General features: G+C 45.7%; 1 protein-coding gene across 1 annotated transcript; it reads right to left on the bottom strand.

The window, feature by feature from the left end:
- Window positions 1–131: 131 nt before the first annotated feature.
- On the bottom strand, window positions 132–7,535 carry LOC116960239 (ankyrin repeat domain-containing protein 40-like). Its single transcript, XM_042802742.1, has 5 exons — window positions 7,038–7,535; window positions 6,226–6,374; window positions 4,301–4,717; window positions 3,559–3,734; window positions 132–2,858 (listed from the first exon to the last, which is right to left on the bottom strand). The coding sequence occupies exons 1-5, from the start codon at window positions 7,169–7,171 to the stop codon at window positions 2,715–2,717; spliced, it is 1,020 nt and encodes a 339-aa protein (XP_042658676.1). The 5' UTR covers window positions 7,172–7,535; the 3' UTR covers window positions 132–2,714.
- Window positions 7,536–8,762: the final 1,227 nt, after the last annotated feature.

Below are 8,762 nucleotides of genomic sequence, written 5' to 3'. Positions count from 1 at the left end.
AGGTGTTAAAAATGCACTTGCCTGTGATTTTTTTCCAAAGTTGTGTTGAAATTTTAAGAGGGTCCTGTCCATTCCAGGAGTGCCATGTATCATTCCCCCCACACACACCCTGAAAAAGGAAGAGATCTGGGTACTTGAAACAACTGATACTTTAATATAAGTGAAGAGTAGCAATGTCAGTTCAGTACAAGTCCGTAGTGCAAACAAAAGTTGTCCTTGGAAGAACAGTAAGTATTGTAAACTTAGTTTCAGTTGTCATACCAACAGTTTATTGTTCAAAGGAAAAACCCAGCAAAAAACAGTTAACATAACTAGTGTGCCTTAGAATTTATCAAACTGCATAAAACATACAAAAATATTTCTCTGAATGCATAGACTTACTGTTATTATTACAGTCAGATCATGATTAAAGTTTTAGTCTTGTCACATTAACAGTTATTCTTGGTGAAAACTAGGGCAAATAAAGATGTTTGGTTTTTTTTAAACCAGCTGCTCCTATAGCTGAATGTTCAGTAATTAGTGGAGGCAGTCTTTACACTGGATTTACAAAGAAACTGAAAAGAAATTACTCTTAATTTTGAACCATTTAACTACTCCTGTTTTTCAAACAGTTATTGCACATAATCTGAACTAGCCTCCAAGCTGTGCTGAAAAGATAAATATACAATTGTTAAAATAAAACCCTTTCCTGTCCTACAAGAAAAACGAGGTGGGAGCCAGAGTTAAGGAACTACTTCATACTGTGTCAGTCTTGAGCTTACCAGGAGTTGAATTGGGCTTTAGGGTAGGCCAGCTCCTGGATAGAGAAGGGCCAGGACTGAGAACAGCAAGTCAGCAGAGTTTAAGTGAAAAGAGCAAGTGGGAAAAGATTATAATTATTCTGAATGCACTATGCAAGAATTTTAAGCCTAAGTAAGTTGGTGAAATCCTGAACCTGGAGTCCAGCATCTCTTGTGCTGGCAGAAGGGGTTTCTGTATTCGGCTGTGCATGCATTTACTAACCTCGCTTGGGGGAGCCACTTTGAGGATAAAGCAGCTGTGCTGCAGGAAGCTGAGAGAGGGTGGCAGCTGTGCTGCTCCTACCAAAACATGTTGATTGTACTATTTATGGCCTGAATGTCAACATTACAATCCAGATCAACAACAAACACTGCATCAGCTGTGCCTAAACTCTGCTCTAGTGCAGCTTAATAAAGCAGAGATGGGAGGAAAATCAGTACTATTGGGGGAAGAAAAAAGCAGCTCATGTTCAGAAAAAACAACTCCTTCACACCCCCTAGTTCCCAATTAAGGTTTTTGGTGCAAAGGTCATTATCCTAGTTTTTGGTACGAAAGACAAAAAGCCTCCTAAGGTGTAACTTAGACCGCCACGTTAACAGGAAAAGCCTCCAGCAATGCTTCGACTTAAATACTTCGTTTGCAGGGGAAGGGAGTGACTTCAGGGTGTGTTTTAATGATTACTTTTGCCATTCATAAAACCACAGGTGGATGTTTTTATTATTGACTTGCTGAAATGCAAGTTAAGCAGTCTGTAGCTTAACCAGAGTCTTGGGGGTTTTCTCCCCCCACAAAGTTCAGTTGAAAGCACCTGGAGGCCTTCAGCCCTTTCAGTATTCTGGCTAAAACTCTGGACAGTACGTAAAGGTGCCAGTAGACTGTGCAACATGTAAAGTTACAGGTTAGTTATTTGCTAGTGGTGTATGTTTCTAGTTTAGTATGGCTAATCAAGAGCGACTGCTCCTTACAGTTGTGATACCTCAAGCGTATACTGTTGTGCTTCTCCTGCTCCTCTCACAGCAGAAACCAACCACGCGCCTTGTAACTGGTCAGCGAGGGTGGGCCACAAGGAACGCAGCTGACTTAACAGTACTGAATTTTGGTGGGGATAATGCAGAGTCTCCTCACAGCGGTGGGAAAATAAATAAAGCTATGGACGCAGATTTGTGATCCCCTGCCTAGTTCCTGAAACATAAGGGCTTTCATTTGAAAGGGCACTTTTAACTTGCTTTGTGACTTAAATGCTCCTTAATTAAGAGAGGCTTTTGTATTTTTTTATGGATGTGGAGGGTTGCCATCACTTAAGTTACAGTATTCTCAGATGGGAAAGAAACGTTTCAGTGGGGACACTACTTATTTTTCAGCCAAGTGAAAATTTTTCTCCTGTCACTTCAGAGCATTAAATATTTCTATCCGTAGCAGGCAAGACAACACATCTTGGCAAGTCTTTGTGAAGGGGCTTGCAAGTTTTACATTTTTAGAGAGCAACTGCTCATTATATGCCAAATACGCTCTGACGTTTAACTTAATCAGGAAGTTTAAAAAAAATACATATATATATATACACACAGACGCACACACCATTTCCTGAATCTCTTCTCCGTGAGTCTTATTTGGTCAAAGAGTGGGAGTACTCAACATACATTTCATATCAGTAATTAAGTCTTTCCTGCCCTCTGTTGCCAAATACCAATAAACTTCACTGAAATACATTGGAAGCATGTGATTTTAGTAGACAAATGAGGTATCCCTTATCTGAATACAGTATCAAGTAAAAAAATAAAAGCAAAGGGGATATTAAATATAAAAGATAAACTATTAGTTAAAATAGTAACCCTAACAATAACTTAAGGTTTTACACATGCTTAATTCACTGCCTTCAAAAGGCAGCAGCATATGATTACCAGCTTTTCACACTCCAGATACATCTAGACGAGTCAGTAAGTCAGCTTCGATGCTCTGCTGTTGTAGCACGGTCTCTCGGTCAAAGCTGATGCAGCATTTCTGAAGGGAGAGTTGTCACTTTTCACAAGAACTAACTCCAACTCTTGGAAGTCCTGAAGTCTGGCAACGTCCTTGTCCTTTTAAAGAACAGACAGAGCTACACATTACTTGTAAGCATACCTGGTTATTTTATAATAATGGCTAAAGGAACTAAAAATTAAAATCCCAGAGAGGTCACACCCAATGATAAGAACAAATAATGAAAGAAAAAAGTGCTACCTGTATACACTCTTCAAAGCATGCTCGGGTTTGTTTTTTTTTTCCTTGAACCATGTATCGTCTTGAACCTCATGATCTGACTGTGTGCATGTCACTTAACAAAGAGTTGTGACCAAATACATTTCATTTACAGCCTTCCAGAATAGGTACTTTTGGAACAGAAGAGCATGTTCATTTGATAACAGCGTATCTTTAAATTATTCATATGCCAATTTGTGGGCTTTTTCCCCCTTACTATTTGTTCTTTTTAGGCAATCAGTGAAGAAGTATGTGGCAATTACGTTAAAAGCACACTAATGCACTGTTTCTAATACATTTTTTTAAAAGTCAAGTTGTAATAGTTTCATGCACTTTAGAAGCTGAAAAATACTCTATTTTGACAAGAGTATTTTTAAGTACGTGATGAAGTTTTAAGAAAAGTCCAATATCCTTTTGAATTTGTGAGCTTAAGTCAGTTTTTGTTTTTTATCACAAGGCCATGTTTTGCCAATCTTTTTACAAAAACACCTTCTGTGATGTCTGCAGAGTGCAAAGTCAATTTCTGATTTCAATTCTTACCTTTCTTACTAGCGTATTAGGTAATTTTCTGATCTTCTCTACTTGTTCAGGATTAACACCCAGTTCACAGCAACTCACTCGGAGCAGATCCTGATAGGTCAGTTCCCGTCTGTCCAGTTCAATTTCAATGAAGTCATTGTCTCTGAGGTTCTGGACTCTCACTTTAAGCACAAGTTCTGATTGAAAAAAAAGATCGAAAGGGGTTTTTTTCCCCCCCAAAAAAAAACAAAGGAAAACCCACCCAAACCTAACAGTATTTACCATTATCTTTTGAATTTAGGTTTTATAATACAAATTATTTTATATTGTTACCTCACTGAGAGATACTGGGCAGTTAACAGAACCTTCCATTTGAACAGCAAGACGCACTCAGGGGAATCATGTTTACAGTGTTAAAAATCTAATCCATCCAGTCATGAAGTCGTTGCCAACCTACCAGAGATGCATTTGATGCTATATAATATAGCCCAAAATTTGAATTTTTATGTTGCTTGGACCGATCTTTCCGTGGGTTTGCAAAGCATCACCATGTTTAAAATAGAGGGTAACATTTTATTTAGCAGAGCAGAAAAGGGGAAAAAAAAAGGGTTCTGGATACTTTTGGCCAAAGAATTCAGCATCTCTGCCGCTATTCCCCACGAGTCTGAAAGCAGAATGGTTCTTGAACTTCATCCTCCGCCCTGTATCAGAACCGTGGAACGGAGTATCGTATCACAGCAAGATGGGAAACGCCGCTCCTTACCTCGCACGTTATACGGGAAAGTGCCGGTAAAGAACAAGGGCTGAAAGGCCGGGGCGGGACCAGCGGGTGCCCTGTCGTGCTGCCGGGCCGCGCCGGGCGAGACCAGCGCCGTGCGGCCAGGCGAGGGCGGCCGGCCAGCCCAGCGGGGCGGCGCACACGGCCGAGCCGCGGCGGCCAAGTCCTCGTCGCTGGGGCACGATGCCGGCGCGCACGTGCTCCCCACCGGAGCTGCGGGCGAGCAGGGGCTAGTTTCACACCGGGGAGCGGGAGAGGTGGAAGCACTCGCGTTCCGGGATTCTGCCAAGCTGTCCGGAATGGTTTCTTCAGTGTAAACGTAAGGGAGCGGTGGGTCGGCCGAGTGGTTTGCAACAATTGGCAAGTTTAAATCCTTCACTGCTTGACACTCAGTTTCTTCCTCTATGAATGAAGTTAAAAAATGGGGGTTAAGGGTTGGAAAGGGAAAAAAACCCCACCATGTTATTGGGTAGACCTTTCGCATTTTGAATACAGTTAGTTTTCTTGTTGTGCCTTAAAATTGCATCACATTCTGAGGTAATCAAAGGATGATACTAACGTATTACAAACATGTAACACCTGGAAGGCAAGTAGCTGTGGAATGAAAGAAAAATCTACAGATCTCTGCAATTTATTGTGTTTTTTAAAAGCAAAGTGGGGGAAAAAATAACCGTTGAAAGACACATAATTTCTAGCAGTGTTATTCCAGCATTTTCAAAGGAACTGTATGACCAGTAGTTCTTTGCTAAATCTCATTTTACAGTGCTTTTAATAACACTGCCTAAATAGTTTATTATGACCCATGTCAACAAATTAAACTGAGTATTTCTTCAGGTTCATGACTATTTGATATAATACCCAAGCCAACTCTTCTGCTTAAAAGTACTGCAGTAATGACATTCTTGACTAAGCATTACAGGACATTAATATTAATGTCAAAGCAGTTCAGAAAAATCTGCTCAATTGCAGTACACTCCCAGAATAAAAAACATTTAGGAGAATGTAAGTGATAAGTGTTTATTCCCCAGGAAACACATGAAAGCTTAACAGATGCAAGATAAGGCAACTGTAACAGAGCTCGTTCACTCGGTCTTGATAGTTTAGATGTTACAAACAGAACGCAAGTCATTTGCCATGAGAACTAAGTCCAAGAGATGAGCACCGTGCCCAAAAGCAAACAAAAATGCTCATGCAAAGAACATGCCATTGCTTCAATTGTGACTGTTGTAACCTTAGTCATGATTCAACTGCAACTACATTTAAGATAACCATGCAGTGTTGCTGTAAGAGCGTATCATTGTAGACAGCGCTTTAAGTGCAATTAGCAGAAAATAAACCAGCAACATTTCCAGAGGTGTTAATATGGAGCACAGTACCTAGATGGTGATGGAAATAGGCACTGGCAGTGTTCAGGAGTGTCACATACATCTAACTGGGTTTGCTGTGCATATGAAAAGTGTAAGGTAACAGAAGCATGGGGCAAAAATGAATCATACTGCAAGTCACAGTACAACAAAATACTCAGAAACTACAACTTCTGAAATGCTGCAGTTGTTCTGAGTGGATTTCTAAGACTTCTTATGGTCAGACAACAGTCAAGTTGTACAACTGTGAAAGCCTCCACTTGCAGCCTGCATGCTAGCTTCTGCTCAATGAGTGCAGATAGGACTGCAGCAGCAATTTCCCGAAGTATACAGCTCTCGGATCTCTTGATGACATAGCCCAGAATAAATCCTGAAATCCCCTCGTCTATTTGCCTGAGTATGAATTACAGTTATAAACTGGAGATATCTAATGAGATACAATAGTCCTAGCCAAAGTTTTGCCAATCTACTGCATCAGATAAAAGCACTAAAAATACTTTAGTCTTCAGACCAAGAATTCTAGATGACTGCAGATGGGAACAGTACCTCCCAAAATCCTCCGGATCTCTGGTTTTGAAGTTAACTGTGCAGCCAGCTCTCCTTTAGCCGTGAGGATCTGCTTATCTGCCCCAGCATCCAGCAGGCAGGACACCACCGGGGCATGGTTCCGCTTACAGGCCCAGTGCAGACACGTCCTGGCAGGGAAGGAAGCAGAGGGGCTGTGCTGTCAACCTCAGATCTATCGCCCCAGCTCCTCCTCACATACCCAGCTTAATTTGCCAGAGTTGCATGTAAAGCGGTAAGAACTGGGAATAAAGTTTCCTTCATTGCACCACTTTTTTAAAATGATGAATCTATTGTAAGTTCTGTGGGGCAAGGACCTCCTTTGCCTTGCTACAGCCCGAGGAGTGGCTCCCCACTGCCTTCCCCAAGAGCCGTGCTGGTGGGCAGGAGCAACTTCAGAAGAGCTCCTTGAGCAAACACGGTAGTGACCGGTGGCCTCCTTACTGTGATCCTCTTTAGCAGTAAATCTCAGCGCCTCCTGAGATTAGCAGTTCCTTTTTGTTTGTAAAAAAAGAAAACTCGGCAACAGAAGCGCGGTGTCCTCAAAGCAGCTCTCCCCCACGTCTAACGAGGGGTGCCCAGCCCCCCGTGGGGAGCCCCGGGCCCGACACACGTCTGGCCGAACAGCCCGGGCAAGGGCAGCGCCGGCCCCCCCCGGCAGCGAGCGCGGCCCGGCGGCCGCCCCCGGGAACCGGCCGCCCCGGGCAGCCGCCCGCCCGCCCCCCCCCGCAGCGCCGGGACCCCGGCGCCGGCTCCCGCCCCCCGGCCCGGCCGCCCCCCCCCGCGCCCCTCACCAGCCGTTGATCTCGTTGCGGGAGTTGATGTCCGCCCCCGCGCCCAGCAGCCGCCGCACCTCCTCCACGTCCCCCAGCGCCGCCGCCTCCCGCAGCCGCTCCTCCAGCTCCCGCGCCTCCTCGGCGCCGCTCATCGCCGGTACCGGGGGCAGGCAGGGTGTCGTGTCCCCTCACCTCCCCGCTGCTCGGCCCGGCTGCGGCCGCCGCTGCAGCCCCACCCCGCCGCGGCGGGGCCGCCGGAGCCCGTCAGAAGGCGGCAGGGGAACGGCGGGCCGGGCGACCCCCTCAGCGCCGCGCCGCCGGGCCCTCTCCGCCCCGCCGCCCGCCGCCCCGGCCCTTCGCGCCGGCCGTCGCCCTCACGGCCGCCGCCATCTTGTGCCCGGGGCCGGGGCGGGGTGCGGCGGCCGCTGTCCTGCCCGAGGGCAAACCAGCCCGGAGCCCTCAGGGCTGGGGAGGCGCGGGGACCCAGGCAGGGTGAAAACTCCAAAACTGAGGCATTTCCTCCCGCGATCTCTCTCCGCCCTCGCCCGCCGTCGTGCCCAGCAAAGAGCCCGACCCCTGCACAGAGGCTTGAGGGGAGACGGCTCCTGGGGAAGAGGGAAGAAGCTGCCATTCAAAATTGCCTGCCCGGCGAAGGCACATCACGCTGGCTTTGCCTGCTTCGGGGCGTTTTTCACGGGTTGAGCCTGGCTCCTTCAAGCCCCATGGGCTGGGGCCGGGCGGGTGCCACCAGGATGGGTTCCAAAGCCCCAGGGGCTTCCCCGGACGCCCCCAGCCCTGGCACCCCTAATTCCCAGCCCTTCCGTCTCTGGCGTGTTGCTCATGCTCTTAATTAAATCAGTGCGACATGTGTTGGGGAGCTCTTTTTTAACTCCAGGGTTTCTATTTTTGCATCAGTGTCTGCCACCAATGAGAAATTTGCACTAAGCTGTTTGGTTTTGTTTTTTTTTTTTTTTTCATTGTTTTTTATTGCTTACTTTTCTTATTAGAGACATTATTTTTAACCTACCATTTAATTTCAGACTTGGTTTGCAGTCACTTTGGCCTGCCACGTCCCTGCTATGGCAGTCGTGGCAATTACGTGAAGACTATGCCTGCAGCGTTTACTGTCCAAACAGTTCCCTGATGCCTATCAATATCAATGAAGCTTCAAAACACATAAAAAGTAGAACAATCATCTTCCTTTTAATCAGTCAGGAGAGGCTGAGGCCCACAGACTAGACCTTTCTGTTTCTGTGAGTGCCCAGCATCCCTGCAGACTGCCCTCGAGAACACAGGGAGGGACGCACACAAACAGCGTTGGCATTTTTAACTAGCATGACAAAGGTTACACAGTGACTCAGTGGCATTATTTTAACACCAGATCACATGCTGTTGATTTCACACAACAGACTGAACAAAAATTTTGCCCGGATTGTATGGAAAGACACAACCAACTGTATGAGAAACAATTCGATTTAGAGAATGGTTTGCAAACAGGATTCACCCCGTAACAGCTGTAAATTCAGACCTCCAAGAGCTCGAAGACCGGCCTTGACGCTGCTGTGACCTAGATCTTTTAATTTTAGCTTGCTTTCTTTTTCAGGAAAAGCTTAAATGATCACACATTTTAACCCACGATCACTTTTGTCTGTTTTCAGCATCTGTGGCGTAAAGTTGTAAAACAAAGACAAGGCACACAAATGTGGAGATCTGGTGGTACATTGTAGGAAGCAGAATGCTCTC

This window comes from Tyto alba, unplaced genomic scaffold (assembly GCF_018691265.1).
Source record: "Tyto alba isolate M040663 unplaced genomic scaffold, T.alba_DEE_v4.0 Super-Scaffold_39, whole genome shotgun sequence".
In the NCBI taxonomy this organism is placed as follows: domain Eukaryota; kingdom Metazoa; phylum Chordata; class Aves; order Strigiformes; family Tytonidae; genus Tyto; species Tyto alba.
This window is presented reverse-complemented; position numbering and strand designations above follow the sequence as displayed.

Bases quoted from the DNA above. Each gene is read 5' to 3' on its own strand.
- LOC116960239 (XM_042802742.1), bottom strand. From the start codon at position 7,171: ATGAGCGGCGCCGAGGAGGCGCGGGAGCTGGAGGAGCGGCTGCGGGAG. The intron at 6,375-7,037 runs GTGAGGGGCGCG...CTTCCCTGCCAG, and splicing joins CGCAACGAGATCAACGGCTG to GACGTGTCTGCACTGGGCCT. The intron at 4,718-6,225 runs GTACTGTTCCCA...CTTCATTCATAG, and splicing joins GATCCGGAGGATTTTGGGAG to AGGAAGAAACTGAGTGTCAA.